At 44.8% G+C, this 16,400-nt stretch overlaps 1 protein-coding gene across 2 annotated transcripts in view; it reads left to right on the forward strand.

Moving 5' to 3' along the window:
• Positions 1 to 948: 948 nt before the first annotated feature.
• Positions 949 to 16,400, forward strand: part of Kdr (kinase insert domain receptor) — a 43,947-nt gene continuing 28,495 nt past the window's right edge. The window contains exons 1-10 of one of the 2 annotated variants that reach the window (XM_052198509.1): positions 949 to 1,316; positions 5,053 to 5,146; positions 7,044 to 7,243; positions 10,444 to 10,574; positions 10,815 to 10,983; positions 11,489 to 11,628; positions 12,418 to 12,592; positions 13,891 to 14,005; positions 14,092 to 14,255; positions 15,967 to 16,123. In XM_052198509.1, the coding sequence (XP_052054469.1) occupies positions 1,250 to 1,316; positions 5,053 to 5,146; positions 7,044 to 7,243; positions 10,444 to 10,574; positions 10,815 to 10,983; positions 11,489 to 11,628; positions 12,418 to 12,592; positions 13,891 to 14,005; positions 14,092 to 14,255; positions 15,967 to 16,123 (1,412 nt within the window). In that variant the 5' untranslated portion in view covers positions 949 to 1,249. The remainder of the gene's footprint in view (positions 1,317 to 5,052; positions 5,147 to 7,043; positions 7,244 to 10,443; positions 10,575 to 10,814; positions 10,984 to 11,488; positions 11,629 to 12,417; positions 12,593 to 13,890; positions 14,006 to 14,091; positions 14,256 to 15,966; positions 16,124 to 16,400) is intronic. The other variant, XM_052198508.1, reaches the window with a different exon arrangement.

Genomic DNA, 16,400 nt, shown 5'->3' on the forward strand with positions numbered 1-16,400 from the left:
CAAAAAAACCCCAACAAACAAAACAAAACAAACCAAAAAACCAAAAAAAAACCAAAAAACAAAAAACAAAAAACCCTCCCTTCTCTTCCCCCAAGCACATCTTGGCTGAAAGGTCAGCTTTGAAAAGGGGCCTGGCCAAAGTTACTGTAGGGGACCTTGGTCATGGAGCTGGGTGGATAAAAGCACAGTGGAAGCCACTGGAGAGGGACGGGGCGCTCTTCCCTGCTCTTCCCTGTGCAGCTGCCCTGGAGCCCTGATCCCCGCCAGCTGCTGGGGGTTTTCTGGACCGAGTCAGGCAGGCGTTCACAATCGAAATGTCTTCTAGGCCTAAGCAGGTAACTTCAGATGTTTTAAAGTTGCCAGACGGACTAGAAAACAGTAGGGGCATTGGCAACCTGGACAAGCACCTATCTATCTTCTAACTAAAACATTCAAATAGGGCGGGGTGTTGTGTGTGTTAAAACTATGGCTGCGCGGGCCAAGGCACCATAAAACAAAACTTGCAAGTACTGACCAACTCACTCCAAGCTGGTTTCCCAAATACATCTAGGTCCAGGGTTCGTAACGTCATGTTCCCACCTGCTGGGATTTTTGGTCTCTTGGGACTCTCAGATGCAGCAGGGAAGACAGTTCTGCACTTGGAGGCGCCTATGAGGGCACAGCAGGCCTTGTGTTTCTGGCGACGCTTTCTAGGTTGCTGGGAGGCAGTAAGTGTCTCAGAGCCCATTACTGGCTACATTTTACTTCCACCAGAAACCGAGCTGCGTCCAGATTTGATCTCGGATGCGACTTGACGCCCGGCACAGTTCCGGGGTAGTGGGGGAGTGGGCGTGGGAAACCGGGAAACCCAAACCTGGTATCCAGTGAGGGGCGTGGCCGGACGCAGAGAGTCCCCACCCCTCCCGGTAATGACCCCGCCCCCATTCTCTAGGGTTTAGCCAGCGCTCACTCTCTTCACTGAGTCCTCAGGACCCCAAGGGTGTAGGCTGTGTTTCCTTAGATCGCGCGGAACGCTATCCGGCAGGACTGAAAGCCCAGATTGTGTTCCGCAGCCGGGATAGCCTGGCTGACCTGTGTCCGTGGACACCGCTGCCCCCGCGGCTGGAGCCAGGGCGCCTGTGCCCCGCGCTCTCCCTGGTCTTGCGCTGCTGGGGCGCTCATACCGCCTCTGTGACTTCTTTTGCGGGACCGAGAAAGAGAAAGAGTCTGTGCCTGATCACTGGGCTCTGTGCCCAGCGCGAGGTGCAGGATGGAGAGCAAGGCGCTGCTAGCTGTCGCTCTGTGGTTCTGCGTGGAGACCCGAGCCGCCTCTGTGGGTAAGGAGCCCACTTCTTAGTAATACGGCGGAGAAGTAGGGTGCGGGCGGAGAGTGAGTGTAGGAGAGAAGAGGACCTAACTCGGAGAGCTCTAGAGACCCATCCTTTGGTGTTTTTTTCACTTACCAATGGGGAAACTGAGGTTCAAAGACTCTTCCGAAAAGACTCAGCCAGGATTCTAATCTCCCCTCACCCCCCGCCCCGGGCTTCGGTTGGAGCCTGTCCTGCGGAGCCGACACAGCCCCTGGCGCTAGGTAGGCGGGAATGGGATGGCGCCCCGAGCCGGAGCAGGAGATGCTCCCACTGGCTGGAACAGGCGGTCAAACGCCAAAGCCAGTGCAAGCCCAGCGGCCTGGCTCGCATCAAGCATCCCGGGCTGTTGTTGCCCGCAGCCCTGGAGTGGAGCAGGGAACCTGCCTCCGGCTCCGCTTCCTGCTCCCCTTTAGCTCCACGAATTATGTGAGGTGAGGTCTCTTCACAGAGCAACACTTTCCTCCCTCAACTTTCTTTGGTGCAGAATGCTACTTTGCTGGCAGGCGGAAGAAGCAGCTTCCCCTTCTGTGACAGCTTCTCCAGGTGTCTTACTACTCCAAAGCTTCAGTCTGGGGTAAACTCTGAAAGTTTCAGAAACTCTTGAGTTTGGCACCTAGTTATAGGTCACTTTTCTTGTTTAAAAATGCCCTCTGCTTCAAGGTTAGGTGCACACTCGCTCTTGGCTTTTGTGCAATAGTTTCCTTTCCTTTCCCTTCCCTTCCCTTTCCCCTTTCCCCTTTCCCCTTTCCCCTTTCCCCTTTCCCTTTCCCCTTCCCTTTCTCCTTCCCCTTTCCCTTCCCTTCCTTTTTCCCTTTCCCCTTTCCCTTTCCCCTTTCCTCCTCTATTTCTCCCTCATTTCCCCTTTGAAGCCACAGTTTGCAGATTTTCCAATCTCCACCCACTGGAGAATGGAGAATCAGAAGAAAAAAAAAAAAGGTCAATTCTGCTGAAACATTCCTTGCATCCTAAGAGAATCACATGGCTTAAAAAGCACTGTCACTGTCATACAGTGCCGAGATCACCTGTCTACAGTTAAGTTTTCCTCATAATGACTTGGTTCATCAGGCTAGCTCTATCCTGGGTGCCCCCTTGTTCCTGACAAGGCCTCACTCTCCCCCTTTCTGGGAGGAGAAAGACAGCCTGGAACATGTGCTTGCCCTGGGTCCCACAGAGAAGTGAGCTGCTTTGAACCCCGGGGAGAGTTCCTAGCATAGGAGTTTAACAGTATTCCCGTTCCCTGAATAAAATGGAGGCTGCCCTTTTGGAGTGTGTGGTATGCTTAATTGGATTGGACTATAATTAGTGCCATCGAAGTCTAGAGACAGAGCCGCTGTTGTTTTTCCTTCTGGTCTTTGAGCGGGAAGGATAATAGTGCACAAATTAATTAATGTTGGTTATCGGATTTGAACATAAAAGATCTTTTATTGTATAGTAGCATACGTACCTCTTGCAGTCAGAATGAGCTTTCTAAAGAACAGAAGCCAAACTTGCTGAGGAAAATGAATGAGGTTTAATAAAGGCTTGGTGTGTGTGTGTGTGTATGTGAGAGCATTAGCCACTGATGTAACTCTCCAGTCATTGATAACCTCGTTGACTAAATTTGATTGCAGACATATCCCTAGTATACTGTGGTGCTGTATTTGCTGTCTTAGGAATGGGGCATCTTTTACAGATGAGCGTGCCTGTGCTCTAAGAGCATCTATGGCTGTGTGCTAGGACAGAGATGGTGGAGAGGCTCTGGCGGCTCTGATATGTAGAGCAGCGGTAGAGCGCAGAGGCTGTGCCCTGGCTTCCTGGCCCTGAAGAATAAAGGTCATTTACTGAGGTGGTGGAGTGGGCACAGCTTGTCGAATACCTCGTTACCATATTTTCCTCCTCACACATCTGCCTGACTAATGGGTTCATCATATGCGAGTATGCAGTGATTGTTTTCAGGTTAATGTTTCTCAGTCATGTTTAAGATCTACTTATCAAACAAATTGTTTTCATTTTCCGCTTCTCAAACAAAGTAAGAGTCCATTATTGTTTATGAACTTGTTTAGGAACATTTTAATTGCTTGCCTGTCTTAGGGACAATGACTTATTTCATATTGACAAATATTATGCTGATTAATTAAACAGGACTACCTAGTTCTATAGCCGTCTCAGGGTGGACCAAGGGTCCCTGTGATCCACTCACTTTAAATGCCATTTAAAAATGCAGATTTGTTGGTGTAGGAATAAACACACTGTAAAGTTTAGAATCACGGCCCAAATGCAAGTCATTAACAATGCCAACTAGCTTCTGCGATCCATTAATGTCATTTAATTGCCAACATTTTAAAAATATGTTATTAGTTAATAAATCTACAGTTATATCTGCACATCTGATTAGGTTGGGTGTATTCAGGTTGCTATGGAGGTAGACGGTTTTGCACATCTGTAGGTGTGTGAGAACCCCTACAGTCAGTGAACAGCTGCCTCTGGTTGTTCTCACAGGGCCACAGTGTCACAGCACCGGATATTCACCTTGGGTATTTGCTCATACACTTTTGACATGGCCTCGTATTTGTTCACGTTCACTTATTCGCCCAACAATGTCAATGCCAGCCGAGGCCTTGGGAGTCATCTGTTCTTAGTCAGTGTGAATTAGAAAGCCCGGAGGCCTGCCTGGTATTAATTAGTTATTCTTTTCTTCTGAGACAGTCTCACTGTGTGGCCCAGGCTAGCCTCGAACTTGCCAGTCCTCTCGACTCATTCATCAGAAGGCTCGGCTTCCAGGTGTGTGCCACCACACTAGGCAGCTCACTTTTGAAGCAGAGAGCTGGAAGATCTTGATGTCCTTTAACATGGTGGGCAACTTCTGTTTTTCTCATGTTTTTAAAGCAGCCGGTAGCACGTTACAGGTTGGTTGACTGAAAACTAGTTATCTCACTGTGTAATGACCTGCAGTGATGCATATCTCTCATGATGCCTTCGTGCATTTCAACCGGTTAGGCAACAAATGTCTCCTGTCTCCAGCTTTGTATTGGTAGGAGCTCAGAGCTTTGATTAATGAGTTGAGACCCCCCCTCCAGCTATAGCTCATTAGACTTACACTATTTTTCGTTTTGCTCTGAGTTTATGAATATGCATGTATGCATAAACTCAGGAGATATTTCTCTTCCCCAATTCTTTTTCCTCCATTTAAATGTGCTGCCTTTAGCCTTCGCAGCTCAGATACCAAAGGAAGTCTGGTGCACAGCGTGATAAAAGACAATGGGACAGGGTCACAGTGGCTCCTGTCCCTTTCAGGGGGTATGGAGATGAGCTGTAGAGAGATCTCTCCAGGGAGTTTTCATTAATCAGCAATTTACTCAGATCTGTACATCCTATGCTGTACAAGAAATGTCAGCGGGCCCTTTCCCAAGAGCCTGAGATCATCAAATGGAGGTTCACCGGGTTTCAATGTCCCATATCCTTTTGTAAGACCTTGAAGTTGGCAACGCAGGAAAACAGGAACTCCACCCTGGTGCCGTGAATTGCAGAACTGTTGTGTTGGTTCGTGACCATCTGCCCATTCTTCCTGTTATGACAGAGCTTGTGAACTTTTACTGGGAATGGGGCAAAGTCAATCCCACCTTTATACAATGAATTGCTGAAGAGGCCTTTGAAAACTTGCAGTGTGCATTGTTTATGGAAGGCCTTTCCTTTTGGATCTAACTCTATTGTAATTTGTTTCTAGGTTTGTCTGGTGATTCCCTCCAGCCCCCCAAGCTCAGCGTACAAAAAGACATACTTACAATTTTGGCAAATAAAACCCTTCAGATTACTTGCAGGTAAGGATTCCTTTTTGATCCAGCTCTCCTGTGTGAAAGGACTCACTGTTTACTGAGGTCACAACAATTTCCACTATTGCAGAAGTATAATAGTATTGTTATAATTGTTTATAAATCATGAGACTTCTAAGAACTCACTTAATAATGAAACAATGAGGAAAGTACTGTTTTGCTGAGCCATTTTCAACACGTACAAACATTTTACACAGATACAACATGCACAGGCACAGACATGCATGCACATGCAGACGTGCCAAAAAAACTAGCATGTAATAGACATTCATGACTATTGATTAATTAGTAAAGCAAAGGAGAGATCCTTATGTTAAAATTCTAGCCATGTTCAAGTCACCCAGAATGGCCTTTGGGCATTTTTTTAAGCTGTTTTCTACAAATGAAATTCTGTGTGTATTAGCAATTTAATCTCTAGCCAGTAGTATTCCTGACCACATGTCCTGTTCAAGCCATGACCTTCATAATCTGGCTTGATGCTCCAGGCTGCTTTCTCACTGGCCAGCAAGAAGCCACGGTGTTGAGACTGGATAAACTAGGAAACAGAACTCTTTGGCAAGAAGAGGACCTTGAATTTTACTTTTCCACCGAGAGGCAAGAGAGGAAACTTAGAAGAGGTGTAGCTGATGTGTGATCATTCATGAGGGACCTGTCTGCAGGGCAGTGTGCTTTGGTGGGGATGGTGATGGGCCCAGGCAATGGCGCTTTCTGAGAAGAGAGTTTGGTTGGCACAAAGAGCCCATGGTAGCTTGTGGCAGTTGCCTCAAATTTGAAGACTACCAAGCGGTCCACAGAACAGCTCAGGTCTAGCTCAGGTCTTGTTGCATGTGGAGAGAACCCAGGCCTCATAGCTAAGGTCTACAAAAGTCACCAATGCCTGGTCTTTGGGAGAAAGCAAAACCAGAAAGCTATAGCAGGAGCAGTTTCTCTTCGTTAAGTCATAGAATTTCCAGAGACTTTCCTCTACCTGTTCTCAGACACAACGGTCACTTAAGAGCTACAAAGGCTTCACCCTCCCTCTGGAGACTGCAGGGACATTACTTAAGTTCTGAACAAACCTGGAGTGAGCGAGCACAGACAATTCTGTGACTTCATGCAGGTCCTAAGCTCTTTGACTGATGGCTCGGTGGGTCTCACGGCTTTATTTCTATTGATTACCTTCTACTTGCTTTGTGGAGAGCGGAGGTTATAGAAGTGATGTCTATTGATGTGGCCCTCACAAGGCACTGTGGGCCTCTTCCCTCTGTGTACTAACTTCTTATTCTCCCCTTTCTTATCCCCAAATGAGGACTCTGGCTTCATTGCCCCTCTCCCAATGCTCTAGATGTGCCCTGGTCCCTGTCTGCCCCATTTACTGATGATGCTTAGAATGCTATTTCTCTGATGTGCATAGGGCCAGCTTGGCCGAATTCCTCCCCTTTCTTTGCCTCTTTTATATTTTCCTTCACCGTGTGAATTGCCACCATTTATGTAACAACTTATACTCGATTAGTCAGGTTCCACAAAGGTACTGAGTTTTTTCTTCTTGGTATATACTGGGCAACTACTCTAACCTACTTTACCACTGAACATGATATCCTTGGTCCCTTAAAAGTTGCTTTTTGTCCATAATAATGCTTAGTAATCATATATTGTTTAAAAATATTTATTGGATGAATGAATGAGTGAGCTAACAGAAAACTCATGACCGTGTGGGTGATTTCTGAAGCAGTGTGCAATCTTTGGTGGCATGTCCTTGTAGACTGTCTGTCATCAGTGTCTATCAACTTGAAGGTGACTATTGAGTAAGTTTATATGCATGTGAAAAACCAAACCTTCTGTTTTCTTAATCATAGTCTCGTGGCATGGAGTGTACAATTAATATCTTCGTGGAATACTTTTTTAGGGGACAGAGGGACCTGGATTGGCTTTGGCCCAATGCTCAGCATGATTCAGAGGAAAGGGTGTTGGTGACGGAGTGCGGTGATGACAGTACCTTCTGCAAGACACTCACAATTCCCAGAGTGGTTGGAAATGATACTGGAGCCTACAAGTGCTTCTATCGGGATGCTGACATGGCCTCCACTGTTTATGTCTATGTTCAAGGTAAGTGGTAGGCCAGAGTGTACCTCCCACATCTGCTTCTGACGTCGTAAGTGCAATAGAGTCAAAAAGAGTTGGGTCCAGTGAGAGGCTTGTTGGAAAAGCCGTTTGCCCAGAGGAATCTAAGAGCTTCTCTACCAGGCTTCCCTAGAGAAGGACTCAGCAGCAGTCTGGGCTTCGGTTGGAGCTGTGCTTGTCTTCTCCAGCTAGGTCAGCCCTGGCTCCTTTTCTACCGCGCTCTGTGATTCCCTGTGACCCGCCATGAGCTATGGAGGCTCATATCTTGTCTCCCGCTCTTTGAGACTCTGGGATCTTTGAAAATGAGGAGGATTGGAGGTGAATTATAGAGAGGTTTCTGTGGTGAGATAGGTTATCTATAGCGGGGAGGAGGTTTTTGCAGCAATGCATAGGGAAATAGCCAAGGACTCTAGAGGCTGTTCCCCCCTTTTATTCCTCCTTTTTCCATAAGATCTTTCCTTCCATATTACCACTTTATTAAAACAAACCTCACATACCCATGTGCAAGGCACAACACCACACTCAAAAGAACCCCTCCGGACTGCATGTCTTGTCTTTGCTCGTGTGAGCTGAGAGGGCTTGGGATTATCTCCAGGGAGATGAACCTACAGACATGAACAGTGTGCATGGACAGAGCACATATTTTATTTTGAGGTGATGGCTAGCTGTTTGGGTTTCCTTCATATACTTACCCTTTAAGGGCTAAAGATCTAGAATTGATTTACAGCGCATCTTTAGTTTTATGTCAAAGGAACTTAGCTTTTGTCTTACATCAAAATGTTAGTTTTGTGATGTAATCAAGGTTCATAAGCATCCATATAATAAAAGCTACAATGAAACATGTATCCCGTATTTAGGGGATGAATATGATCTCCTTGACATTCTAAACATTGCACACCGCTTTTTCTCGTGGGAAAAAAAAACTGTCTTCACTGCCTATAAGGACCTCTGCTTCTCAGCAATATAAAGGTTGTAGGTATTCGGTTTTTTGTGAATGAGTTATGCATGTATGTATGTGTAGTGTGTGCATGCATATCTGTGAAGGTCAGAAGTGGGCATTGGATTCCCTGCACCTGCATTTACAGATGACTGTGAGCCACCACGTGGGTGCTGGGCAATGAACCCAGGTCCTCTGCAGGGGCAGCCAGTGCTCCTACCTGCTGGGCCATCTCTCCAGCACTGAGTTGTATTGTATTTGACACAGGTATACAATGTTATATTTCTTTCAGAGAAGGATGGATCTATAAAAGTATTTTATTTATTCATCTGCGTGTATCCTTACATCTCAGGGGATTTGAGACAGGTGAAAATGACTTTGAAGGTTTTTTTTTTTTTTGAAAGCCACTCACCAGACAGGAAGGTTCTTCACCAGGGCATCACACTTGCATATCTACACTTCCATTTCAGTAGGGTCTGTGTATGGAAGAACAGAAACCATCCAAATATCCCATGATGCTCTTGGGCTTCTCAGTGATTTTTTTTTTTTTTTTTGCTCCGAGTAAGCAAAGTATAAGATAGAGTTCTGTGCCTCCCCTCCTCACTCTGCAGAGCTGAGGGAGACAAGGCTTAGGCCTTGGAGAATGCCTGGCTCCTTTTGATCTGGCATTCTTGGGAGACGTGGCTCTCTCAGAAGGTTGCAAGGATTTCCTGCTCTCAGCCTGTCTGGAAATGCTTCAAGATGAACTTCTCCTACAATATCTCGATACTTCCTTCTCGCCGACTCAGGAAACCTGGAGACATGAGAAAAGTCATTTCGTGGGTTACGATAAATGTTTTATTTTGGGAGGATGCATGGTTGTTTGGTATTCTTTTGTTTACTTCCCCTTTAGGGCTACCGAAATAGCTTACAGCATAGCTTTAGTCTTAAGTCAAGAGATTAATTTAGCTCCCCAAGGCTTGCTTTGAATGAAGCAAGTCATGTAATATTCCATTAACATGTCTATGGAGGGGAGGCAGGGGCAACAAGCACTGCTCTCTAGCACTGCCTGCTTGAATACTTGGTGCCTTTGGTTAGACCATAACGTTCTGTTCCTGCCTCCACTTAGCTTTCTGAGTTGAGCTATCCAAGAGTTTGCTCATGAAATTTAACAACAGGAAAGAAAGCATTGCATGTGGTATTCCCTATGGATAGGTCTTTAATGTCCCCCCTTACTTCCTCAGTCCCCTAACCCACCGAGCAGTGGGTGGAGCCAGGAAGCTGGTCTTGGCCATGCAGGATAATGGTGATGGCATGCGGGGAGTGACAGACAGCTAGCTGTATCTCTGTGCTTTCCAGCTGGGGCGGAAATCAGGTTTTTTGCTGCTGAAAGGAATTAGTTACTCTTCTTCCCTTTGGTTTCATTAACTCTTTCTTCACTTCTGACAAGGCTTAACCAGATGTGGGAGGGAGGGTAGGGGCTAGGAGGTGAGGCGTTATCTCTGCGATTTCAAGCAGTGGCTCCAGATCATGTGTTCTGTCTCCAGGGGATGAAGTACGTCTCCCCAGCCATGTATTAACACTGTGTGAATGGCTGGCGTCTGAAAGATACCAAAAGCTCTCTGGCTTTCATCTCAATCTTTGGAATTGTGTTTTTCCTAATACTCATTGTCACAGATTTGAATGAGTACTAAATGTGGTGGCTATGAAACATGAGTATATAAAGACTCTTACCTACAGTCCTCACAGACTTAAGATATTATCAAAATCATCCTCCTGAATTACTGAATCGTCTGATTGTTATTTTCTCTTGGTTTAAAGATCCTAATTTCTTTTTAGTCATTTACATCATTTTCCTAATGGAAAAACACGAACTTTTAGCATCATAAAATTCAGAGTTTAAGTGTATGATCTTAAGTGAAATTTTTTATTTTATATAAAACATAATCTATTAAAACACGGACTATTAAAATAGATTCTACTTGCTAATATGGAAGAAGTTACTTTGTTAGAGTTTTCCTTCACTTTTTTCTGCCTCTCTCTGTCTGTGTTTATGTCTCTGTCTGTCTCTGTATCTCTGTCTCTCTCTCTGTGTGTTTCTCAGCCCTTCCTCAACCACATCTTTAGAGACAGATATCTATGTGCAGACTAGCCTGTGGATGTCCTTGCCCATGCAAATTGACAATGACAGCCATTCTGTTAGAGCTCATGGATCCAAAGACTAACTCTCTTGTAAATCATTCACTGGGAGAATTCCCTTTTCTTCTAGATTACAGGTCACCATTCATCGCCTCTGTCAGCGACCAGCAAGACATCGTGTACATCACTGAGAACAAGAACAAAACTGTGGTGATCCCGTGCCGAGGGTCGATGTCAAACCTCAACGTGTCGCTTTGCGCTGTGAGTTGCCTCTTTTTCCACCACCGCACAGGTTTCCATAGCTGTAAGCCTTTTTGGAGATGAGCTTCCCACTTCCAATACCATGCCAACAGTGAACTGCAAAGATCCCTTAGGGATGGTCAACAGCACATTAAAAGTAAAGCCAACTTGCATTCTTGAAAGTAAGATGGGTCCTTCATTGGCATTCACATTTGGACAGTGCTGGGTTAAATATTTGTTATCTCTCTTTTTGCTAATCAGAGGTATCCAGAAAAGAGATTTGTTCCGGATGGAAACAGAATTTCCTGGGACAGCGAGGAGGGCTTTACTATCCCCAGTTACATGATCAGTTATGCCGGCATGGTCTTCTGTGAGGCAAAGATTAATGACGAAACGTATCAGTCTATCATGTACATAGTTGTGGTTGTAGGTAAGTGGATATTTCCTTTCCATATTATTAATACCATACAATAAAGAGTGGCTTTCTACATGAGTATTCTGGAGAGCAAGGTTTAGGGTAAAGGGCCAACGATGTGGAAAAAGATATTAACTCAGAATATGGTTAACTTTTTCCTGATACTCTTCTATACCAGACAAACTATTGCAACTGGGGCTTCTCCTTTCCTGCCAAGACTAAGAATGAAAAAAAAGATGCTACAACCGGAGTCATTATGAACATTTAATATTCAGAGCACTGCTCGGCACCGGTTCTTTTAATTGTATCTAGACTTTCTTATTCACTGGGTTATTACAACATCTTCGAAATGCTTAAGGCAGTGATTTGTAAATCACTGTAAACAGCTTTCCTAAAGCCATCAAGAACCATTCAGGTTCCCGAGGAAAATGACATCACTCCGCACCACTTAAAAGCTGTGTGCCAAGTGCTAGATTTCTTTTCCATCTTACTTTCTGTTTTTATCATTTCCTTGCTCCAGGATATAAGATTTATGATGTGAGCCTGAGCCCCCCTCATGAAGTTGAGCTATCTGCCGGAGAGAAGCTTGTCCTAAATTGTACAGCAAAAACTGAACTCAATGTGGCACTCGAGTTCAACTGGAATTCTCCACCTTCGAAGGTAACACTGACAGCTCAAAGCCAGAATATGTGATAATAAGCTCTAATGAAGATTTTTAAAGAGATATGGGATCCTCTCTGGTCAGATAAATTATAAAGACTTTAGCGTGCGCGCGCGCACGCACACACACACACACACATACACACTCACACATATAGCTCATATACACTCATACATACAAACATACACACTCATACAAACACACTCGTACATACAAACATACACACTCATACATACAAATACAGGCACATACTCACACAACTCACACACAATCATACATACATACACAAACACACACATTTACACACACACACACACAAACACTAGTGCACCCACACTTTTATATACGACTGTGACAGACTGCATAGCAACCATGTAAAAGTGTTATGCTGAGAGACCCAACCCAGTCTGCTGCCATTGGCCTGGGCATATTGATCCTGACTAGGGTCTTCATCTTTTGACATTACTTCTCTCTTCACTAAAGTCCTTGATCTATTTTTCCAGTTAAGAGGTGACCTGGGTTACATTTCTCTTTAAGCAGTTGTATTTGACTCCACGCTCCACACACACACCTCATTCTCATTAGGTGAAGAAGGCTCCACTCTTTTCAAATTTCACTCATTTCTCCTGAATCCCAATATACATGTTGTAGATGTGGCATTTATAGTCTCTATTATTGATAGTCATGTTCACCAGGTGACAGGATTTGATTCTGTGGGTCTCTAGGAGGTATTGGACACTGTTCTGCTGGGTCATGGACATTTCTTAAACTCTGTTCTTACTTCTTAGAATCCACATAAGATTCTAAAACGGGACATGAAACCTCTTTCTGGGAATGTGGCGAAGATGTTTTTGAGCACCTTGACAATAGAAAGTGTGACCAAGAGTGACCAAGGGGAGTACATCTGTGTAGCGTCTAGTGGACGTATGACCAAGAAAAACAGAACATTTGTCCGAGTTCATAGTAAGCAACCGTCTTCTTGATAATACACTGTGCCTGGGGAGAGAGATGTCTTATATCAATTTAAGTTACCTTGTTCATTTACAAGGTACTTTTGAGTTCTTGTTAATGAGGACAAGAGCAGACCTTTAGAGTCAGGGGCTTGGGTTCAAAATCTCAACTTTAAAATGACACATGCTAAGTTCTCACGGGTACTATTTGTTATAGCCATTTCTGAGATTATAGTTATTATTATAAGTGGAGTGTTAGTAAATATGAGGGCATATTTTTAAAGACTTCAGTTTACCATAAGGAAGGCTAAAGGGGTTACTTAAATAAGCATGAACTTCTCAAATTGGGGAAACCCAGATTCAATGCTTTCTGTGTAGCTTTAGGTGAATCACCCAATTTTTCAGTTGTACCCCATCAACTGATGTAAATGCCTCAGTCTAGATAATCTGTGCATACTAGAGCTCTAGCTTATGCTTCTGTAAGAATACCTTACAACTTGTGTGTTTGCGATGTCAAAGTCTTGTACATGCTAGGCAAGTGATCTATCATCAAGCTATTGTAAGGAAGTGAAGGGAGAAGAGGGGAGTGCAGTTAGGAGGTTGATAATTCGAATCCAGGTGAGAGATGGTAGAAGATTTGGATGAAGGTGTGTGTAGTGAGGGGGAAAGAAGAGACAAGATCTTGGGTATATTATGAGGTATAATCAGAAAGACTTACTGGTTGATTCATTGACAGTGAAAAAATAGAGCTGTAACACAAGCAACTGAACAGCGGCATGACTAAATGAAGGAAACGGGATGGGATACGGAGAATAGCATTGAGTGTGTTCCTTTGGTGATGCCCATTAAACATCCAAGTGGAGATGTTTGATATATGTAAACCTGGAACCCATTTGTATTTGGAACTGATGCTTTAAGTCTGAGACTAGACAGAAGACAGGATTTGTAGAGAGAAGGTTGGAGGAGTGTGTGTCAGGGCTATCAAAATGCAGAGTTGGGTAGAGGATGTCATGGGAGCAGAGGATAAGGTATGGGCACTGGTTCTGGGGGCTGGGCAGCAGTGGCGGTAGAGAAGGCTGTGTGGAGGATAGAATGCTCAAGGCTCATGAGGAAGTACTAGTGAGGGGACAATGATGACAAAAGCTAGAAGCGAGCTGGAATGTGGCTGCTGTAGATGACATGGGGACTCTCAGTACAGTAGTACATACATGTGTCCCAATTCTACCTTTCCACTTGATTAAGAATCCAAACCAAAGGGACATTTACAGTAACTTGGCACTTATGAGAACCACTGTTTTCATTTTCTTCTAGCAAAACCTTTTATTGCTTTTGGTAGCGGGATGAAATCTTTGGTGGAAGCCACAGTGGGCAGCCAAGTCCGAATCCCTGTGAAGTATCTCAGCTACCCAGCTCCTGATATCAAATGGTAACTACTGGAAATCAAAGCAAAGCATTAATTTGCACGAGATCAAATCCTTCTATTGTACTACCTCTTGGGATTGTCTCCCTTAGGTACAGAAATGGAAGGCCCATTGAATCCAATTACACAATGATAGTTGGCGATGAACTCACCATCATGGAAGTGAGTGAAAGAGATGCAGGAAACTACACGGTTATCCTCACCAACCCCATTTCAATGGAGAAACAGAGCCACATGGTCTCTCTGGTTGTGAATGGTGAGTGTATTCCGTGACTCCTCTGCCCAGAGTTTACTAGGGAAGAGAAACTGCATCTTCACGCATCTCCCATCATTCCGTTGTCTCCTGTTACATCATCTGTATCATAAACTGGGCCAACGCATTTTTAAAAAAGTGAGAAATGACCCAGGGAGGTGGACTTGAAATGAGACATAGTCTGGCATCCTCTGGCCATGCTTCCTTGATAACTCGTGTGAAGGTTCTGTTGGTGGTCACCTGCAAGGTGAGAGGAGATGGTAACCCCTAACCAAATGCCTCTGGGGTCACTCAAAGTTTTGTGAGCTCCTGATGCTCCTGCCCACAAAGCTACATATAGAATGAAGATTTGGGAGACCCTCCTTGTGTTTTGTGTGATGTTTCAGTTTGAAGATTTAGATGCTTTGCTGCAGGTGTGTGGTAGAACTCCACACAGGAGACCTGTGGAGGTCAGCATCACTGGATAACTTGCTGTCCGCAGTCAGAGGACATACTTAGAGTTTGTCCAGGAAAGGATGTAAGCTTTTGATTTAAGAGGGATTTAAACTTTGCTTTCCCAAAGTGAATGTTATAATTAAGTATTTGAGTTCAGGGTAGAAAGGTGCCATGGTCAGGTGAGTGTAGCAGGTACCAGACTGACTTAAAGTGTCTTTCTTACAGGACTTTCTTAGAATCTTCATAGGCTAATGACTATTGTCTTCTCCGACGAGAGAGACAAGCGTATTGGGGATTTAACTAGATTATTTGACTACAGCATTTTTCCTCCCCCAGTAAATAGATTAATATTTTGCTCCAAACACATTTGGAGGAATGCTGCTGGTGTAATTTTTTGTGCTTCTTACTGGCACCACACATTAAAATGTCAAGCAATTGTCTCAGTCCAGGAACGCACTGCCCACGCGTCTCGGTCCTCTGTGTGTCTTCTTCGTCTCTCTCTTTTTTTTTCTTTAGGGAGTATTTTTAAAGATAACAGGTTCTGGGAAGATTGCTTAGAAGCAGCATGGATAAAGGGGGGGCTCAAGAGAAGGGAGGAGGGCAGAAGCTGATTAAGTACAATGAAAAGAAGAAAATAATCAGGCAGCAAAGATAGGCAGATGGAGAACAACCCCACTTCACTCCCTTGCTCCACTTTACCAACTCTCCACATTCAGTGCACCCTAGCATTTCCCTTGCTGTGTGCAATCCCTACAAAAGTCAAGTCAAGCTTCTGTTCCACAGCCGTTTTCTACCTATGTCCATGATCTTGTGACATATTTACTGACCCTTGGGCAAATCTTTTAATATATGCCCTGTTTCTTCTCCTGTGTAAAGTGAAAGTCCTAGCCATGGTTATGAGGACTGAAACTGATTGTGAAGCACCTCTACAAGACTTGGTGCACAGTAAATGTCTTTGGTGCGTTGTTCCAACTGCTTTCTCTCCGTAGCCTCTCACCCCTTCTGGCTAGGCTGTAGGGCATGGAGAACAACATCTTTCATGTAAGAGCGAGAGTGTGACATGGGAACACGTAGCTGGGCTGAAGTCACTCACTTATGAGGTTTTAAGTGTTAGGAGAGCATAAGAATTGAGGTCTTTTGTCTCCGAGTCTGGATGTCCTACGGGAAAGCAAGCAGAGTCAGAATCCTATGAGTACATAAGGCAGATCTGGTTACTGAAATCCCCTCTTTGGTCCTCAAAGCAATCGGGCAACTCACGGGTAGTCTTTTGTATCTCCAGTCCCACCCCAGATCGGTGAGAAAGCCTTGATCTCTCCTATGGATTCCTACCAGTATGGCACCATGCAGACGCTGACGTGCACAGTCTATGCCAACCCTCCCCTGCACCACGTCCAATGGTATTGGCAGCTAGAAGAAGCCTGCGTCAACAGGCCCAGGTGAGTGGGGCCGTGTGCTCTGTTTCACTTGCCATCATGTGTCTCTTCTTGCCAAGCTATGCCAGGGTTCCAGCTAAACATGGAAGGCTATCTCCAAGGAAGTGCTGGTACTTTAAATGGTACTTGGACTCACCTCCTGCATCTGACTATGTGAGTCAGCTCTTTCTCCTTAGTTAGACCTGGTGGAGACCTCTCCAAATGGATACTATTTGCTGCGTTTGCTAGACACCAGTCTTTGGATCATCTATCTGTGGACTGGAGAGGACCACACTGCTCT

This window comes from Apodemus sylvaticus, chromosome 11 (genome assembly GCF_947179515.1).
Source record: "Apodemus sylvaticus chromosome 11, mApoSyl1.1, whole genome shotgun sequence".
NCBI classification, from domain to species: domain Eukaryota; kingdom Metazoa; phylum Chordata; class Mammalia; order Rodentia; family Muridae; genus Apodemus; species Apodemus sylvaticus.